This window comes from Pyrgilauda ruficollis, unplaced genomic scaffold, assembly GCF_017590135.1.
Source record: "Pyrgilauda ruficollis isolate IOZ18807 unplaced genomic scaffold, ASM1759013v1 scaffold201, whole genome shotgun sequence".
NCBI lineage: Eukaryota > Metazoa > Chordata > Aves > Passeriformes > Passeridae > Pyrgilauda > Pyrgilauda ruficollis.
In genome coordinates, this window is record NW_024519319.1 from 9,992 (window position 1) to 31,246 (window position 21,255).

The 21,255-nt window shown below is 38.7% G+C and overlaps 1 protein-coding gene across 1 annotated transcript in view; it reads right to left on the minus strand.

The window, feature by feature from the left end:
* Positions 1-738: 738 nt before the first annotated feature.
* LOC121353384 (protein bicaudal D homolog 1-like) overlaps positions 739-21,255 on the minus strand; it is a gene marked incomplete at its 3' end in the record, with an annotated part of 82,545 nt that continues 62,028 nt past the window's right edge. The window contains exon 2 of the mRNA XM_041467187.1: positions 739-951. Coding sequence (XP_041323121.1) covers positions 739-951 — 213 coding nt within the window. The remainder of the gene's footprint in view (positions 952-21,255) is intronic.

Below are 21,255 nucleotides of genomic sequence, written 5' to 3' on the forward strand. Positions count from 1 at the left end.
TTAAGATTAATGAATTAATGCATTAAGTAATCACTTTCCAGAAGCACATAGGAAATGTCTCCTTCAGCAGCTGGACAGTGGGGAGAATCCCTATGTCCAAGCATTCCCAGGGAATGCAGGCAAGGTGTGGGCTCATTTCCAAGTGCTGCCTTCCCCTGCATGTAGTTGTTCTGCTGCATTCCATAATTTCCAGATTCCAATGGGAAAAAAGGCAAGTTATTAAATATTACTTAATTCTCCATCAAAATTATTCAATGTCTCATATGGTCAATAACTACATCTGACTTCCTTACTGTTACCTATTTTCTAAGCATAAGCATGCATTTTCATTTTGCTTTACAGTAGAAGAAAACCAGCAAAAGCTTCATTTAATTCTAGGCAGTCCAGAATACCTGAGAAATTACGTAAATGCTGAGAAAGAGAAGAGATGCATGAATATCAGAAGAGTGCAGAAAATATGTTTATGTAAAATTCAGTACTACAAAATATAATGCAAAATGCTAAAGTGCTTAGGAATTACAGCTTCTTGATTTGGGTTTTATTATATTTTTAAGGTGGTGGTGTTGTTTAAAACCAACAAAAGTTGTATTTTCTCCTTTCTAAATTGTAGCCTTCTCAGGCCACGTGGTTTCTGGGAATATCACAGACTGGGAGCTGAGCATTTTAATTTCCTGTAATGTTTTGTTTACTCAGAGCCATGTTATCCATGATACCCTAAAGAAATTCAGCCCCATTTACCTCTTTCAAGTCTTGGACAATAGCAGTGAGCCTCTCATTCTCTGCCTGAACGTTGGTGACCACAGCCCTGCTCTGCTTGAGCTCGTTCTGCATCTCCAAAATCTTGCCCAGGTAGTATGCTTCCTTTGATGCAGACTCCTGGAGGAGAGTCTCTTCCCGCGTTTCACCATCTTCGGCCACTTTGCGGTGAACGGAGAAGGACTGGCCAAAAGCCTGCAAGGGGAAAACAGAGCACAGTAAAAACCTATTGAAGCCCTAGAACAATTATCAACAGTACCAAGCAGCTGCACAGCCAGTAGGAATGGGATAGATCTGCAAATCCCAAACTCTGACCTATTAAACACTGTCCCAGCAGCTGAGCGCCACCATCCCACTTAGCTGGAATGAAGCATCTTGAGGCTGCTCCCATTTGCAGTCTGGATTTATGGCCCCCATCCAGTCAACCACCACTGAGATCAAGATGGTGCTCTGCCAACTGGTCATTAATTAGTTCCAATGTTTAATCCTCCTGCACGAGGCCAGCCCATAATTCATCAACTCCTTTCTTCTCTGGTTCCGCAAAATAAACGCGTGGCTTGTTTTGGCTTAAAGAGCATAAATAGCTGACAAATCTCACTGAATTGCTTTCCATTTCCAACAACCTTTTCCTATAGGAGCTCATCTCCCGGTATGGAAAAATGTTCCTATAACCTGGAAGAAAAGTAAATGAGCTGAGAACCAAGCAGTGGCCATCTACACTTCTGGGATGCTAAACACAAACTGTGTGAGCCCTTTCATTTCATTTATACTCAGTGTTTTTTGCTTCTTTTGGATATTTAACTGTTTGAGAAATAGAGAGAGAATTTCAGTGCTTGTCTTCTTGTTACTGGCTTACACTGATCAATTTAATAAGACAGTATTCCTCAGTGACAATTTCTGATGTTATTTTTGACAGCTCTGGAGCAACCTGGAAGAAAGCAAACTACAAGCCATGATAGTAGATATGACGGAGATATCATTTAACTACAAAAAATGGGGGAAAACCCAGATAATATAATAACATAAAAATAATGTAATAAAATAATAGACACAAAAATAAAATTAAAAAACCCCAATAAAATATAAAAGAAAAGAAAAGCAAAACCTGATTTGAGTTTATTACCTTTTAAAAAAAGGCACTTAGTTGAAAATGACATGACCTGATTCTGGAGAAAGACAAAAGAAGGCTTCTAATGTGAAGAATATTTATCCTAACACAGGCAGAAGTTCTCTCATGTATCTTAAATCCAAGTGAACACATCTGGAAGACAACAATTTTTTTTTTCTCCTAATATGTGAGAGAAATTTGAGTCATGGTAACATGCTATTTCAGTGAAAAATTATCCCTAAAAGCCACATTTGTACCCAGTTCTGTAAAACCACAGCACAGATTTGTACCCACTGTAAGCTGTGGCCTCCTTTGCCTTCCCATCGATAAGCCTTGCCAAATTAAACCCATTGTTTTACTGCTGCTATTTATATGCTTTCAGAACACGTTCTAAGCTTTACTGGCACTAGAACTGAAGCAACCCTTAGAAACTTCAAAGCAAAACTCCCTTCAAAAACTTCTCAGCTTTTAAGTCTACTTCACTTGGAGAATCCTGTGAACTCAGCATTAAAGGATTCTAAAAATATTCAATAATGTATTAACCCAGCTGTCTTCTCAAAAAGCTGTAAGTTACTGAAATAGCAAGCATCAGCAACTTGCCAAATAGGATTTTCCAAATAACAAGAAATTCAATTTAATGAAACTTAAGCACCGATATCTGTGAATCTAAGACAACTGTTTTGGGAACACTGCTAATAAATTATCTTCCTCTACATACTTATGGCTCACTTTTCCTAGTTTGAGACTGAACAAAAAGCACCAGTCAAATAAAGACCTTACAAGACAAATGTTAAGGGGTAAAATCAAAACACAGCAGAAGATAAATGAATAAATGTCACCTGGAGCACTCACTCTACCAGAGAACTACAGTTCAACACCAATACATAGTGATGACAGCCTTCCAGATGCAGACCAGGTTTACCTTAATGTACTTTGAAGGTACACTTTTAGCATGTGTGATGTTTGAGAACAGCTATTGGGGAGGGTGCACAGCATAGTGGAAAATTACTGTGTACTCCACATTTCCTTGTACCAATGGCCACATAAAATATATAAACTATTTTTTTCCTATGAAACCAGTTTGAACACTACTGTATCACAGAATGGGTCACATTAGGAGGGTCACCTAGTCCAGTAAGCTACCTAGTTCAACCTCCCTGCTCAAGCAGGGTCATCGCTGAGCACATGGCACAGGATTACATCCTGACAGTTCTTGAATAGCTCCAGTAAGGGGGACTCCATAAGCTCTGGGCAATCTGTCCCAGTGCTAAGTAACCTGTATAGTAGAATTTCTTCGTAATTTCTTTGACGGCCAAGCCTATCCATATCAGAATATTTAATTTCTTTCTTAAAGTGCTATCAAGATGTTAAAATCAGGGGAAGGAAAGCAGGCAAGCATAGCTCACTTTTGATATTGTAATTATGCAGATAAACACAACAAGGAGATGAACATGAAATACCTTTTAATTATAAGCAAGCAAAAAGTTCTGCTTCTCTATTTCATAGCCTGTACAGAACACCAAAAGGTTTCAACTTTCCACTTAAAGTCTTCCATAAGATTGATCACTTTTAAATTAAATCACATATCAATACTTTTCAGCTGGTAGCCAAATATTTGTTCTATTTTGATTTTAATTATTTGCTTAATACTTATCTACAAGATCTTACAACCTTGCTATGATGTGAAATATTTCAAGTAACTGTGCTCACATGAGAAGGTGATGACCTGGTCTGCAAGTTAAAGGAGGTTCATTTGCCATTGGATCATGTGCTGGATACAAACTGGTTTTTGCTGAATAGATCTTATGGTGCTGCATATGTGGGAATACCAGCCTGCCATGGAAGCCTGAATGGAGAAACAGTTTTTCCTGTGACATGACACTGAGGGAAAGGAAAAACAATGCAAAAGCAAAGCAGATGTTCCCTGAATTCACCACTGAATAAGATCTTGGTATTTTCATGGAATGGACTCAAGTAATCTGAGTATGTGCTGTACTATACTGTGCAGATGTATCAGTTAATTACCACTGCTCTTTTCAGCCTGGTGCTGCTTGGTGGGACTCCTCATTAAAACTACTGAGAAATCACTACTGGTTCTTGGTTTCAGTAATCACAGCGTGGGGATTTCCTGACATATCCAGATTCAAATTTGGACCCAGAAGGTGCTGTGCAGTCCTTCAGGGCTTCAGTTTCCTTGAGAAACCCCCTCCCAGAGTGGGCACAATAGCTCAAATCAGCCACAAAGACTGAAGCAAGTTTACTGCTTCAACAAAGATCATCCTAACAGAGAGCAGTCAGATTTTCACCTTGCACTGGTCCCATCATTTCTCTCAGGATTTTTGTTTGAAAGGATGCTCTTGAGTTAGAAGATGCTTTTTTTTATAAATTGGTTGTAAAAGTCAAGTAACAAGACACCATTAAATTATGCATACACATGTATCTCCTAAAACCTCAGAACTGTATAACTCTACCGTGATTTTTCAAAGGCATCTTAAAATTGGAACTTTGAGAACAATAAAATATTGATCACTATCTGAGGCCATGATAAAGGACAGTAAAAGAGAATGCACACAAGGAAGAGATCAAGTGATCATGCAGAAAGGTGTAACTTTGGAGGAAAAACACCATTTACTGTTGAACTCTAAGTAACCCCAGATGGAAATTCCAGTGTGAGAAGCAAACAAGTATGACAGAAATAATGCTGTGAACAAAATGGGCACAGACCTACAAAGGAACAATAGAAAACTGACTGCTCCAGACATGTCATAGTTATATGATAAATACAAACAGCAGTATAAAGCTAATGTGCAGTGACATAAAATGATGTCTAAAACAAAAATTATACTTACCACTTCAAGAAAGAAACTAAAAAAGAGAAGCTAGATTTCTAATTTAGGTGTAGAATGCAGCACACATGCAAAAGATTAGTTTAAAACTTAAGTAGGTAATGAAGGCTGCTTTTTCTGAATTTCACTTTTATTTTTACTAATAACCTCCTGGGGCTGAAGCATTCTGAAATGCTTCACAGAAATTCATTCTACTCTGGAGTAATTAATAAGCAGTAAACACAACCTGACTGCTGTCAGGACAAGCACGTAGCCTACCTTTATGGCTTTGACACTGACTGTAGTTTTTTCTGATGCATAATGCAACAGCACTGAACTTGTTCAAATGATTACCTATTTGAGCTGCTAACTTGCTGCAAAGCAGTATCATGTATGTATGATGTATTAGTTACCTCCACATTCATAGCACAAAAGCAGGGAAAAAACAGCCTATAACCAAGAGAACAGCCTAGTTCCTAGTCAAATGTCAGTATGGCACCACAGATGGAAATCTTTGCTCAGGATGCTATGGGATAATTCCAGGAACAGGCCTTATTTTCTTGCACAACTTGAATGTCCATTTGTCACCGAATATTCCTTTAGTCATTTGCAATCCCACGTCCCTAAGCTAAGACTTTTTTTTAAAGTTTACTATATATGAGTATTTTTTAGGTTGAGTTTTTTGGTGGTTTTTTTGTTGGTTTTTTTTTTTCCCCCCAAAATTCATTGACAAAAAGCTCAAGGTTCTTTGAATTTTTTCTGCTAAGGACCAATCAGTGGCAGACAGGTCTGTGAAAAAATACCCTCTAGGGAAGGCTGAGCAGCATCTGAGCAGGATCTGCTCCTTCCCTCAAACTCAGTTGGTACAAAGCTGCTTCCTCCATAACTTGTGATGTGGCACTGAATCTAAACGCAACGTGTTTCTCAGCAGTGCAACAGCAAAAAACGCCCTTGCAGAGGTGACTGATGGGTTCTAGTCAGAAAGCAGATTATATCTGCTTTCTTAAAACTTTACCAAGTTTTAGACCTCTAAATTTTGTCATAATGTAGACTAAATCTTTGTGCAGCTGGCATGACCTTCTCATGTTCATTTAAGATGGCTGAGGCAGGTCAAGAGTTTTCTTTTGGAAGCCAGTACTGAAGTTATTAAAGCCCTCAAATGCTTGGCATTGAACTTGGCATACTGCAATCAAAACACAGGCAGATGCATGCTTAATGATGACAGGAGAAAAAAATTAATAGGCATTTTGTGGATAGTGCATGTGAGATGGACAGCACATGCAGGGAAGCAGATTGAAAACTCAAAACCAGATTGATAACACAGACTGACTCAGCATGGGCTTATAAGCAAGAAAACTAGATCATGAGCTTCCAGGTTGACAGGCTAGCTGAAAACAGCTGATTGTCTGATTCCTCCTGTGTTCAGCAACGCAGGATACTGAACTCTTCTGCAGAGGCAGAAGATTCACCATCTATCTCAGCACTAATGTAGCTTTCAGCTCACAACACAAAACAAGGTTCCTAGACTTAACCTGTTCCCCAGTCAAAAGGAATGAGACAATTGATGAAAATGATGAAACATTGTACCTAAGCACCTGGCTAAGCAGTGGTAGTTTCAAAATGTCCAGACTCAAGATGGTAAGTTTTATGCTTTATGGAACAAAAGATTAATGGGATTTTTGTGTATTTGAGTTTTATTTTCTTAATGTAACAACATACCTTTTACTTCATAGGCCCCATCTTGCAGAAAAAAAAAAAAAAAGCTTAAAAGTTTTGCAGTCAATCTGAAGGAAGCTAACAAACTGAGGGTTTATCTGTTCTCATGCAAAGAGTCTACTTTTTGAAAATGGTGAAAATTAAACTTTAAAGGACAGGTTTTCTTCAATTCATGCTTTGCTACAGATAATTGAGGAAACTCAAGTTCCCATTTGAAACGTGAGGAGAGTATCTGCTGCTGAGTGAAAAGGATGTCAGAATAAATCTGTTCATGATCTGAAATAAAAGATACTATAGTTATGATAGGACAAGAGGAAATCACCCCAGTCTGTGCCAGGAGAAGTTCAGATTGAACATTAAGAATTTCTTCACTGAAAGGGTGGTCAGGCATTGGAATAGGCTGCCCAGGGAGGTTGTGGAATCACCACGTCTGGAAGTGTTTAAGAAATGATGGGACATGGTTTAGTGCTATGGTTTAGTTGACATGGTGGTGTTTGGTCAAATTTGGATTTTACCTTAGAGATCTTCTCCAACCTTAATGACTCTATGAGCATGGTGCAGGGAACTGAGAAATCTATAAAGGATACTTGAAGAAGCTACCACCTACGGGCAAAAAAGCATTTAGCTTTATCTCCAAATACCAGCTTATTAATTCAACTCTCTCCAATAAAAATGCAAATGCTGTTGCAATGATAAAGTCACATAAGTCAATATCTGCATAAGAGATTTCACTTGCAAAAGGAACTTGCAAGCCAAGGTGATGGAGGTTTTACCCCTGCCAGAAATGCTAAGGAGATCAGATACATGGAAAACATAACTAATCCTGAGTCTATTTACTGATGTAGAGCAGTAGGACAAATGTCAACAATTCACAGGCCTTTCCCCAAGGACGATTTGGGTAAAAGAGTGAACAACGCAGATGCTTCTGTTTGTTCTCAGTGGATCCCTTCAGTATCTACAGTCTTCTTGAAATTCTTATAGCAGATGCTAATCAACAAAGCCTTCAGAAAACACAGAGAAATTTATATTCAGCTCAGCCAAAGACACAGCCATGCTTCTGCAGTCCCAGTACACAGTGTGCTGATTTCCATCAAAATGTGAGGCCTCAGGCAACCACTCTGCCTTTTTATAAATAAGGAACAAAACCACTCCTAAATGTGATGGTTAGGAAATATTTATAGACAAGAAGAAAGCACGACCATGAAAATGAGCATTCAATGCCAATATCCATTGTTCACCTGCAATCAAAAGGGGGAGTGAGTAAGAATTTCCATTTAATTGCCTTTAACTGCACTCTAGATAGGGATTTCAATTCCCCATCCCTAAGCATTCCCTCCAGGCACAGAAAACACAAGAAGGGGGAAGCTTGTAACAAAGAGCACCACTTATCTACAACAGACAAATTAGTTTCATGCTGGTAATTCTAAAGCAGCTCTGTTCAAAATTCCTATGGCCAAAAATGAAATTATTTCTATAAACAAAGTAATCCATATCTTGTTAATGAAACATAAGGTGGCTTACAATTTCGCACAAATTACTATCAGACCAACATCCAGCTATTATGAAATTTCAATTAAAACCAATAGAAACACTACCAGAACAAGCCAGTAAGACTATCAGGAGATTTTTAATTTTTTTTTAACAAAACGTGCCCGAAGGCAGAGATGAAACCAGCCTTCCACTGAGGTCCTATTACATTTGCACTCAGCACCAAAATCCCATTCTTACAAAACCTTATATTTTTCTTTTCTAACGGATTTTCTTCTCTTTTTCTAACTATGAAATGGCTGAAATAATTGCAGTTATCTCTCCTGTGCTTGCTTGAATAAAGCAGCAAAGAATTAATGCCAAAATCCAGTTCTTTAAGAGTTGCCAGCCTGCTGGGACATTCTAGTTATTTCAGGTTAGCTCCCCATATGTAAACTCACATTCCATAGTCAGACCACATTTACAGAGCATTTTAGGAACCATCTAAGCAAAGTCATGCTGGTAGTGAATAATAAAAACAACCCACTTGCTTAGTGAATCACCTAAAAGGGGAGAGAGGGTCAGACCCTTCTCAGCAGTGCACAGGAAAAGGGCAAGATACAAGGTCACAATCTGAAACCAAGGAAATACACACAAAACTTAGGAAAACCCACCCTGAGAGTGGCAAAATAAGTGCCCAGAGCAGCTGTGTACCCTCTATCCTTGGAGACTCCAAACTCAGGGTCTAGGACAAGACACTGACAAACACTTAACTTTGAACCTCAGTCAGGTGATGGACAAGATCACCTTCAGGAACCTCTTGCAGACTAAATTCCACTATGATTCAGGGAGCAACTCTCTGTGCTGGAACAACTGGTAGGCACTACACTTCTCATGGACCACGCAGCTGAAAGAGCCATGACTCACAGTTGGCCAACTCCTTAGGTATCTTTAACACCAACCTAAACTTGGAGATTACCAAAAGCAAGACCAATGTGGTTTTACTGTAATAAACAAATCTGATTATTTAAATGAAGCAGAGACATTAAATTTTAACGCCAAGAGCACAAAGGGACCTGGGGTTTTAACTATTTGTGCCAGCACCCTCAACCAGTTTTATTGCAGCAGTCATAAAAATCTGACCCTGACAGTAAGGCTCCATCTAAGTCAAATTCATCGTAACAAGTGAAGATGAGTCTTGAGCCTACAGCAGTCAGGGCAGAAAAATATCTTCCAAAATAAGAATTTCATTAACAACTATATTTACAGAATACATGTTTTCTGTATATCCTACTAAAGTAATCACACTCATTAAATTTAAAGCCTTAATTTGCCTGATACACTTACACTCCTATTATCTGCAGTTCTTTATGTGAATTACCAGCAGAGCAGTTCTGATTACTCCATAGGCAATTAATAAGAATTAGCTCTCTCCTTGTGATCACACATGACTCACTTAATGTCAGCATTTGGAAACCAGAGTTGTGCTTAGCAAGTACCTTGGACAATGGAAGGCAGGGAAAGAGCTCCACATTCCAGTTCCTGGAAATGGAGTATAAGCTGGCAGGAGGCACACATTAACTTCTAGAACAATAATTTTTTAAACCAAAAGTTTGAAAGGAGAAGGATTATCCAGAGATTTCTGCTTCTTCAGGCATTTACAGAAACTCCTAAAAAATTAAGTTAGAAAAATCTCTAAATAAAAGCACGCCATTTAGAACAAGAGGCCAAAATTACAGACCTCTCACTTATTTTCAAAGGAAGGTTTAATTAGAGTGCTGCCAGCCACAGAATTACCATGGGGAACCTTATGCTTCCATTGGCATTCATCAGTGCAGTGCACACAGCTGTTTCACAGAGTGCTCTTGCAGCTGCGTGCTCACTGCAAATGCTGGATAATCTCAGGTCTCCAGAGCAAGTGACTTTTTAAGGTATACAGTGGTACTGATAATCATGTTACAGCAACAATAGTTTGCCTACTCAACCCCCTCAAAAAAGTGAGACTCAAAGAATGGGATTGCCAGAAATTGTCCCACTGTAATCCTCAGAGAGCTTTAATTTATTTTGCATAGACTAAGAAGAAAAAACACCAAACAAACACAAAATACCCAATTAAAAAAAAAAAACTTGTCCATTTATCCAACCAAAGCAGAAACAGTGATGAAAGGAACTTGGTGTACACTGCTGGCCAGAAAGAAGATCTATTCAGGAGGAGAGAGGGATGTGTCTGACACAGGGGGCTGCGTGAGAAGGTGGAATGCCTGGCACTCCTCCAGGCACTGCTGCATCCACACGTGTCTGTCTCAAGCCAACCCAACAAGAAATTGAAGACAGACTGTGCCCCATGCTGTGCATTTGTAAACCTACATGTCCAACTGCAGCAGGGCTCCAGACTGATCCCATTTGTCACCCCAACAGAAGCAAAAGGCAGTCATCCAACAAAGATTTGGCTTTACAAGTAAGAAATCTGCAACCCGAGCCATGTGTCCAGCCACAGCTTCCCCAGTGCTTTTGCTCAAGGGCTCAGCTCTCCCTCCACTACGTGCCTTTTCCTGCATGAACACAGAGGAAGTCATCTGCAGAGAGGATGGGATTTCAAAACTACACACAAAACAATGAGACCAGGAATCAGAGGCAACATCCAGGGTTGCAGGCATGTTTATAGGATGGACCTGTCTTAGGTCAACCAAAATCTTAAGTAGTTGCCAGCCTTGTTCCCTGACAGTGTCAAACACATAACATTGCCTGATGATGAAAACTCCCATTTGTGAAACATATTGTCTCCCAGTGAGCAATATGCAAAGAATAACAAGTTTAAGAGGATAACACGCTTTTGCTTTGTCAGCAACTTTGTCTCAGGGAGACCTACCTTCCCAACTGTAAGATAACTGCAGAAGCCTATGCAAACTAAGCTTCCATGACTTACCTAGTGCTACTGAAAGAGCAAGCAGAGATTTCACTGGCTTCAGTGAAGCTCAGATTTTCCCCTTGGGTATTTATTTCTGGATGATATACTGTGTTCTGGCTCCTCATTCACTATATTTGCTCACATGGAAGTTGCCAGCAAATTACAAGCCATTTAAACAACAAACTTTTGAAAATCAGCAAAACCTGTCACTCTGAGCTCTTTCAGCAAGCACTTTATTTTCACAGAGACTTTCAAACCACTTCAGCATCACCAGGATTTTCCCTCTAGAATCTTGCTTTTCACAGCAGCAGTTTTCATTAACTAGGAAGGCTTCTTTCCTCCCTTGACACCCATCCACGGGAGTGTGGCCGGTGGCCCACAGAGCAGAGGATCAGCAGCACAGACTGGAGAACACCTCAGTCAGCAGCCAGCCAGGGAGTGCTTAGCTGGCTGCCTAAATCTGTCCCGGCGCCGGATGCAGGAGCTGTCCCTTTCTTTTCCAGAAAGGAAGCTTTAACACGTCCCTGAACTTGATACTTAGCAAACTGTCACAGAATGCATCACAGCACAGGGTGATGGCCATTTCCACAACTGCAACAGCAGAACACAAATATCAATGCTTCCTACAAATGGAGGTGGATGGTTTCCTGCTTTTCTAAAGAGATTTAAAGCAAAACAATTCACATCAGCACCAATGAAGTACAAAAAGACACTTATACAAGTCTGCACATGTGCTCACACACACACCAAAGGAAACAGCAGAAAAGGGGTTAAAAGGAAAGTCAGCAGTTATTTGCTGCAGTATCATAGATGTGATTTCATGTAAAACAAAAGGATGAACAAGCTGACATAAAGATAAGGTGCTAAGATAATGAAGAACATGAGTGGAACCATAAAATATCCAGATACAGACAGCTGTGAAATTCACTCTTCTGGAGGAATGAAATAAAATATAATGCACAATATCAAACCAGCCATCCACTCCTAATGCACAAAATTAGTTTGTCATAACCAGTCAGTAAGACACATGCTAAGGATCTGATGTCCTCTGTCCCTTTTCACACAAATGCTCCTGATTTGACCACCTGTGTACACACATGTCTTAGTTCTTGAGAGTAAGAATGCATAAGAGTGTGAAAGAATGAAATCTGTAAAAAAAGGAGTGCAGGTAGGTGGGAGTCAGACATCTGATTCATTCTGCAAAATTAGCAACACCTACACACTCCATAAGGTCTCCAGAAGGACAAATAGTTTGCCTCACTTGGGATATGACTTTTTTTAAGTTTAAAAAAAACTACCCCTCTAACCATAAAGACCCGCTGTAAGACATCTTCATATTACCAGAAGTACACTGGCTCACTGGGAAGGTAACACAGTGAGTACTTTGTAAAAAGCACACCTCACAATTCACAAGTTTTAATTCATTCTCCAATGTTGCAGTGAGTGGTGAAGCTGAAAAACTTCAGTCTGAAGTCAGTGACACACAACTTTTCTTTCTTTTTGTGTGTGTGTGGTCTCTGTAGCACATCACACCAGCCAGCCACGGCAGACCAACCACCACTGCTGCTCCTGTGCATGCCTCAGATACTGTGTGGCTGCTCTACACAATATTATAATTAGGGCACGCAAAATCAACATGCATATGTACAATATATACTCAATTGTAATCCCGTGTAAATGCATTGTCATGTTCTTGAAATATCATATGCACCCTGAACAAGAGCTATCATTCTATTGATAGAAAATGGTGAAGCAAATCATCCAAGAGAATTTTCAAAGCAAAGCTCATCTTCCAAACTTGACCACTATCAGTGATTGATAAACATGTGTTATGATCAAGACCCTCTAAGAATTCCAGGTGAGCAGGAAGGCTGGTGACACTGACCATGGATGGAAGGGACACAGGATGCTCTGTGCCATCCTGGGCTCATCCAATGCCACAGCAGGCAGGGTCCCAGCATCAGGAGGGATGCAAGATTCCTATCTCTCACTACAATTCCCATCTGTCATTGGATAACTTAGATACCCAATGGCTATTTATATTTCTTACCTGGATCCCAAAAGAACCAGGATCACCTCAGTGCAAAACAAGCTGTAAGCAATTTCCATTTATTGTTAGCCTCTCATACCCTGAGTTATGAAACCCTTCTATTACTGAAAAAGCATTTCTAATCTACATGTGTAATTTATACTGTATCATATCTGATGACTCTTTAGATTAAAATATACTATTACAACATTACACTGACAGGAATGCAGCTCACTATAGGGATGCTCATTTTCAGTTGCTTTACAAAGAGCTTTTTGAGTGTCAGATAAATCCACATCGGAGAGATAGGTCAGTTAATTGAAGTATTTCACATTTGAGTGGGACAAAGAGATCCTTATTGACTCCCACTTTGAGGCAATTCCTGAGAGATTTGATGGTTTCTTTTCTGTTTGTCTTAAACTTGAACCTCTGAACTGCCGCACGTCCATGAGTTAAGTTGTAGGGAACACACATCATTGGAAACAGAAGCACTAAGTGAAAATACAGTGTCATCAAACAACATATTTCTTTTGCATTTATAGATATGACTGAATTTTTTTGATTCATAGATATTTCCTTGAGTCAAAATTTCATTGCAACCACCTTTACTGGGAAGCCAAACTTCTAAAAACAGTGGTAACTTCATACAAAATCTGTGTAGACGACATTTCAGTCAAGTTAGCATACATTTCTGCCCTAATGCAAATTTAAAAGGCTGTCAACATGGAGAATTCAGACTTACAGTGCTAGATCTCTGAGAAGAAATCAATTAGGACAGAATTCCAAGGGAAAAAAAAAAGAACTTAAGACATCACGACTCTGCTGCTTCAGACAGAAATAGCACAAAGACAGTGTAATCACCTGCACCTAATTGCACACCAGTGTTGGTGATTCCAGAACACTCCAAGATGGAGATCAGTTTATTGCCAGATGAAGAATTGTTTGCACCTGGTGGGTTAATACAACACTCATTTTGCAAAATCATTAGCCTGTGGAACCACACAATCAAAACTATGATAAACACAGATCAAGGAAAGGAGTAAAACTGCACTTCATTGATCTAAGGACCCACAAATTAATGAACTACGCCAGTTATGTCAACTTTTCTCCTAATTTGGAAAGCAGCACTGAGTTAATGGGGCTGTCAAAGTATAAATTCAGGGTCACCAGCCACTGGAGGGATCCCTGGGAAAAGGAGCACATGTGCCAATGGGAGGAAATATATGCTAATGACTCTGGGGAAATGGTTATCATAGGAATGTTTCTTCTGGGAAAACCTATTGTGAAAAATGCTAATCACTTGTTTTAAAATTTTAAACGTTTAATAGTAATAAAATAGTTATAAAAATAATAATAAAAACTAAAGCAATACAAATTTGGACAATCGGAGTTAGGAAAATAAAGCACAATAAGAAACAAAGAATTACAGACATCCATGTGTCTGGTACTCTGCCATAGAAACACACTTTGCTAACAAAGGATTAACCCTTAAAAGCAACAGCCTGTTGCATATTCATATACCTCATACATGATGCAAACATTTCTTTCAAACTAGGGATTTTTCTGTTTATTGTCAACTTGCCCCCCTCATCTTATAAATCAATCACCTTGGTCCCCACAAAGTCTGGGCTATCCCAAATAGGAGGATTCTCTTGGGATCTTGGTTCTTGTTGCTGTTATCTCTATACAAAGAATTTCTTGATTATCTTATCCATTCCTTGAGCTAGTTACAAAAAGTATCTTGTATCACATAGTTTCTATTTTAATATTATACTATAGCCAAAAAACTATATTTACCACACTATTAAAAAAGATTAATACAACCTAACTTTCCAACATAACATATATAGTATTCATTTTAATATTTGTAAAGAGCCAATCATATAATATGCACTTTTCACACCTATGAATATGTATGTAAAAAACAGTACAGGAACAGGAGCCTTTTCTGTCCTCAGCATGCACAATATTACTGAGGAAATATCCCCTCATGCATCCAGCATTGAATAAAGAATTCCTGCTTCTTAATGCTACATTGGTGTTAAGGAGTTCTTTTTACCAATTTTTGGTAACTTTTTTTTATTTAGAAGACCGTCCAAGACTCTAAAACTGCTTCAAAAATAGCAACTCATTGGGGTTCTTTTAGGGTTATTCAATCCATTTTTACTAACATGCTCCAAGTAAATTCATGCAGGTCTGTCTGGTAGCAGCATGTTCCAGCACTGCCATCTCACAGGTGAGAAACACAGGCACGTGATGAAACCATGCCCAGAGACATCACAGGAACAGTCACAAAGGGGAGAGAAATCAAGGATCCAGGACCTCCTCACAGCCATGTCTAGGGTAAAACCCACTACATATTCTAATGACAGAGAGATTATAAAAATAACGGAAAATGAGCAAAAAAAACCCCAAACCCAAAAAAAACCCCAAAAAACAAACAAACAAACAAACAACACACAAAAACAAAACAAAACAAAAACAACAACAAAACAAAACCAAAAACAAAACAAAAAAAACTAACCATGCAATATAGCAGGAGATATTTGAACACCTGCCTTTAAAAATTCTTCCAGACAATACCTGGCCTGCTGCCAGGTATTTATGACTTTAAAACTCATGTAGATACCAAGACTCAAATTGAACACATACTAGGTTTATTAGGCTGTGCTCAAAAAAACCCTGATCATGTGGGGGAATAAAAGAAGAGCACAATGTTCAAGTGTTTAAAATATCTGACTTCTTGGAAATACAGCAAACAATTGAGACAGCTCTGCTGTCATAGCAGTATATTTATTATGAGGCTAGTCCCAAGGGGGTGAAAAGGTTAAATGTCTGAGCCACTGAGAATTACAGGAGGCAGGAAACTATTTTATTAGATCCCAAGATAATAATGTTTCATTGCTGACCCTGGCAATGCAGCACAGAACACAAATATTAGGATGACAGCACACAGCAACCCTCACTGACAAATAGGTGTATTTGGAGAAAAACAGGGATATGAGCTCTGAACTTCAGTGAAATGTAAAAGAGGAAGGTCTGGTGTTTTGTCAAGGTCAGAGTAAGAAGACAACATAGAAATACTATAATGCCATTTGTTGAATCTTCTGTTGGGCTGGGCTTCTCATAACAAAAAAAACCCACTGAAAATTACAGAAAAAGAGGCAAGATTTCATCTTGTGATACCAGCATAAAATTTGCTTCTATTCAGGCTGAGATTACATGCTCCACATAGAGCAAGGTTTGATATGCCCCATGCTATGCAGAAGATTAGACCAAACTTTTGTAACAATTATTAAAAACTGAATGATTCTCAGTTAATGTAACCTACATTGCTGGAAGCATTTCCTACATAAAAGATTTCAAATAGTGGCACAGATAAATGCATTTCGAATTAAAAAGTAATTTATTAGCTTTCTTTTAGAGGCGTCACCAATGGCAGCAAGCCTGTCTAGCAACACTAATTCCTTGCTGTGGAAGAAGGTAAGTTAAATACCTGGGAACATGTTACTCAGTCTAAGAAACAGCAGCACTGCACATGAATTACCAGCCTGTTTCAGCAGGGACCTGGCCAAGTCCCTTAAATGGACTGAAGAGGTCACTCAGGTCCTGTGACTGGCCACCTTCTTTGTCCATCACACCTCTGAAAGAAATCCAAACTTTTCAACTGTGTCATGACTACCACTGCATGAAAGAGGGAATGGAAAAAACCAAAAAACAAAGAAACAAACCAAGAAAAGTCCATTTTTCATTTCTGCTTTGATAGAAGTAACAAGTTACAAACTTTTGCTTTCGCTGTTTCACTGCAAGGTAATTGGAAACATTCAAGTCATCTGCATGATTGAGTGCTGCAAAATTACCCAGGGGATGGTAACCTGACAAGTAATACCCTGAAAACACAGATTGAAAGGTCTCCACCCTTCCTCTTGTTGCCTCAGAAAACAGGCAAAATAAATCCTCAGTTAGAAGCACAGCCACAGAAGCAGAAGGAAGTTCAAAGAGCTAGAACAGCAACACCTGTACATCACATCTTGCAGGAATTTACAGTATTCTTGTTCTCCCCACACACCACTAGAAAAAAATAACCCAGATGCAAAAACTTTGTGACAGAGCATATTATTAAATACAGAGAGCCAGGGATCATGAACAAAGCAGAAATGAGCAAATTACTACTGAAATAAAATTAGATGCCAATCCAGTTAAAACTGTACCAAATTTTGTTAAGCGTTTAAACAGGGAGACATGAGTGATTTGCAATGGAAGGGTAGAATACAGATCAAAATCAAATTGCTCAAGGAACCAGAATAATAGATGACAGGGTTGGACTCTATTCAGAAATGCAAGCTAATCTAATAACTAAAAATGAGCTAATAAGATGGACTTGATGAGTCCTGCAGTGCTTTAAAGGCTTGGCTATAATATCAAGATTGCCTTAATGCTGCACATCCCTCAGATCTCACATTTTCTTACTGCTCCTCACAAAATTGTGACTACTGGGAACTGTAGCTGCATTTGTGCTCAAGAACAAGAGGGAACATAATTAAAATGAAGACAGCTTCAAACTAACAGTGTAAGAAGGACGAAGTCACCTTTTAAAGGTGACCATTACCCCAGCAGATATAAGGAGCTCTCTTGGGTGAACTTGCAGACAATTTCTGAAAGATTGAAACATTTTACAGGAAGAATGAGATGAATTTTTGTATGCTTTTTTCAAATGCATGAAGAAGAGCCTGTTCAAGTGATAATCTATCATAACAGATACAATAGATTCTGTGATTTACTCAAATTGGGCAATTATAGTGCCCAACCCAAAAGAAACACAAAGGTGGAAGTGTCCAAGTGGATATTTACTTATCACTGGTTGAGCTCCACAGTGCCACTACAGATACCTAACAGAGCTGGAGGGACTGCAGTTTATTACAGAAAGCAGCCCAGGCAGCAGCTCTGCATCACACACAGCTCTGTAGTCTGGTCAGTGCTGCAGCAGGCAGGAGATTGCATCCTAAATACACAGAATAGTCCCAAATCCAATAGAACAAGCCCTAAACCTTTCCACTCCACAAACAGTTTGACTTGCAGCTAAATCACTATGACCACATTAGTCAGACATAAACTTTTAAATTCAATAGAAAAAAATTAATATGAAATTTTATTGCCTGTACTTAATAGCAAATTGGGAAAATTGATACAACAGTCTTTTCCAGCCTACAGACTGCTTCATCTCTGAGCAGTCTTGGCCTTTTAAAAACATACCTGTATAAAGCTCATTAACCTTTCTCTTCTTACAAATTTAACATTGAAGAACCTACACTGGTAAGTACTGAGTTGATTCCAGTTAACTGAAAGTAACAGTTTAGTATCATAATTATTCTGACACTGTTGCTATCCTCAAAATCCTATCTTAGCTGAGATAATTCAACAGCAAAGAATGCTTTCCATCGAGAAATCAGTTGTCCATGAGTTTCACAGAAGAGAGGTAAAAGTTAGACAGGAGTTACAAGTTAAGCAAAAAGAAATATAAACTACAATATAAATGCAGGAAAACTTCCTCTGTAAGCACAGTCATTTTTCATCACCTCTGTGTGCATCAGTCCTTTCCACTACTCGACTAAGTAAATTATTCATTAACTAACAAAAATTCTTCTTCCTCCTCAGATAGCTGAAACTTACAGATACCACTTCAGTATGAATAAATTATAACATATTGACAGGAATGTGGTGTTCACAGGGTCAGGAGGATGGTGGAGATCGACCAATGCCTAATTTATACACTAAGTAGGTACCTCAGCAATCAGGGTTTTCTACATCCCCACATCATTTTGATAATGGCTTTCAATACTGAAGTGAAGGCAATACCCAACATTCTCCAAACAGCAGCAAGCATCTACTTTATGCCTCAAAGGCCTTTGAATTTTAAAAGCCAGGCAGTCAGTGCTTTCTAAATATCAAGTCCCCTGGAACCTGGTTTCAAACTGGGTGCTCATAAGTAATTCATTGCTGTTGTTATTTTGGAAGCTTCCTGGAAAGGTTAAGGCTAGTTAATATTTCCCCTCAAAAAATGGAGCAGAAACCCTTCTCTATCTAGGACACTTCATTCTTTTAGATATGAAAAAACACATTAACCTTTCACTTTGAAGAGTCTCATAAAGGGATCTGATAAATGGATCTGATAAAAGGAAAAAAATCCAAATCCTTTCCCCACACTCATTTTGACAATCTCTGCCTGTGTAAATATTTCCTTAGTTCTCAAAAGAGGTGATACCATTATCATATACTTGGATTTTGTTGTTCCAATTATCAAATAGGATATGGCAGGGTTAATGTTTTCAACCTGGTTTCTTAGTTTGCTTTGAAACTTCTGTTAAGGGCAGTCCCAAAACAGAAGTTTTTAGCCTGTTTTTAACTAGATACATGCTATAAAGACTATTAACAGCAGTGACAGCAAATTACAAATGTTTACACACTAAAGGAATAGTTACATGCTCTTTTTACGTGAGATAGCAAAAACCACTTTGCTTAAAAAGAAAATAAGCCAGAAATTGTATGTTCCCTCCAATTACAAAAAAAATTTTACTTTGTAAGTACTTTGTGTGCACATCATCAGTTGATGCTGCAATTGTGTATTTTTACTGACTTATCAAAAAGCTTCAGAAAAATCCACAAACCTTTGAGGGTAAATCACACATCAAGAAAGACAGAAATGCTATTGTGAGTCTCTGTTGAAACAGCTGTGGTCCCAGTAGGCAAAAAAAAAAAAAAAAACCACCAAAAATACAACAGTAAAATTATACAGCCAATTTGAATGCTGCTGAAATAGCCTCACAATTTGCAGAAAATATCCCTGATATTCCCCCAAAGTACTGTGCATGTCATCTGTGACTATTACTCAAACCATAAGGGTTTAGTGCATTTCTTTCCAGAGAACTCAAATTGGCAAGCCCCTACTACAGAGAGCAGTTCTGAGATTAATTAATTAGATCTTAATGTGTTAAAACACTGACAGTGAGTGATGGCCAGGGAGTTAGCCCTATTATTTCTGCTGAACCAGAAAGAAATCCCTATGCTAATAACAGTACATTACTACAAGTGTTTGAAGATAAGACACTACCTGTAATAAGGAGGTCCCATTAGAGCAATCCCGAAGTGCTTTACAAAGGTCCCTGAAAGATCAGAAGATGACAGCGTGTGTTAAAAGCCAGCACTGCTGACATTCCCTCAGCTTATTGTGAAGGACAGCGTTGAAATTACAAAGCTTCCCAAAAACTAGGTAGAAACAGGTAGAATGAGCAGAAATCAGTTTCCATCACTGATCTTTGGACATTATTCTATAAAATAACAGTCTCCTTTTCACTAAGTTTCTCTTGCACTAGATTGCTTTATTTTAATTTCAAGTAGTTCACCCAGAAGGCAATACATTACAGTCATGAGGAAAGCAGAACGGGGCAAAAATAAGTTATATTTTGTATTTAAATGTTTTATCACAAGTCTTTGCCTTACCTTCAGTAGTCACAAAATTAGAACCTAAAAAACTATTATTAGTTTAAATACTAGATAATGCTACTACAAGGTTGTATTTATATACACACACCCCCATGTAAATATATTTCTAGAAGGCAAAAAAGATGCTAGTACCAAAAGCCTGAACCTATTAACAGGACAGAGTTCCAGGGGAGCCAGCAATAGACGTGCTTCCTTTCTTCACTAGGACTGAAAATAATTTTTTTTTTTTTAATAGGCTGCTTGGCTGAATATATACATTTTGACTGTTAGTTTCTATCTCTTCATGGACAAGGACCAATAGCTTTGGCCCAAATTTTTTCCCAGCACATGTGACCATGGCAAGACAACCCAGATCTCCTGGTCCCATGGGAAATTACCAGTATCAGTTGTAAGGTTGCAGTTAGGATAACAAACAAATCAGCAGGAAATGCTATGGGAGATGGGAGAGAAGAAAACCTCAGTACTGCAAGACAGATCCTCTCAGATCCTCACCTTTCCCACTCCTGTGATATCTGCTCTGAGCAAGACTAATCCTAATTTTGGAGTCCCAAGATACACAGTGCAGTAAGAACCCCAAATGAGCTTTGACTTCAAAAGAAAGGTGCACTGAACTTACAGAGGCCAGACATTTTCATTCTCCATTTTCTCAGTAACAGCACATCTAACACCCATTATGTGAGAAGAGCAAACTGCTTGTCCAGGATGCACTGGCTCTTCCACGGCAAGAGCAATTAATCTCCTGGCATGGCAGAGACAGCAGCATATTTGCACATCCTAACAGCTGATCAATGTTATTGAACAAAGCTGCTGCCCCTTCTAAAACTGCATCTGAAGGAAATATCCTGAACTGCTTCTTTACACCAGATCCCTCTTTAGCATAGGTCACTCATGATTTTTGAGGCAAAATAAGGAATGAGGCTCAAACATTTAAAGTCACATTTCTTCA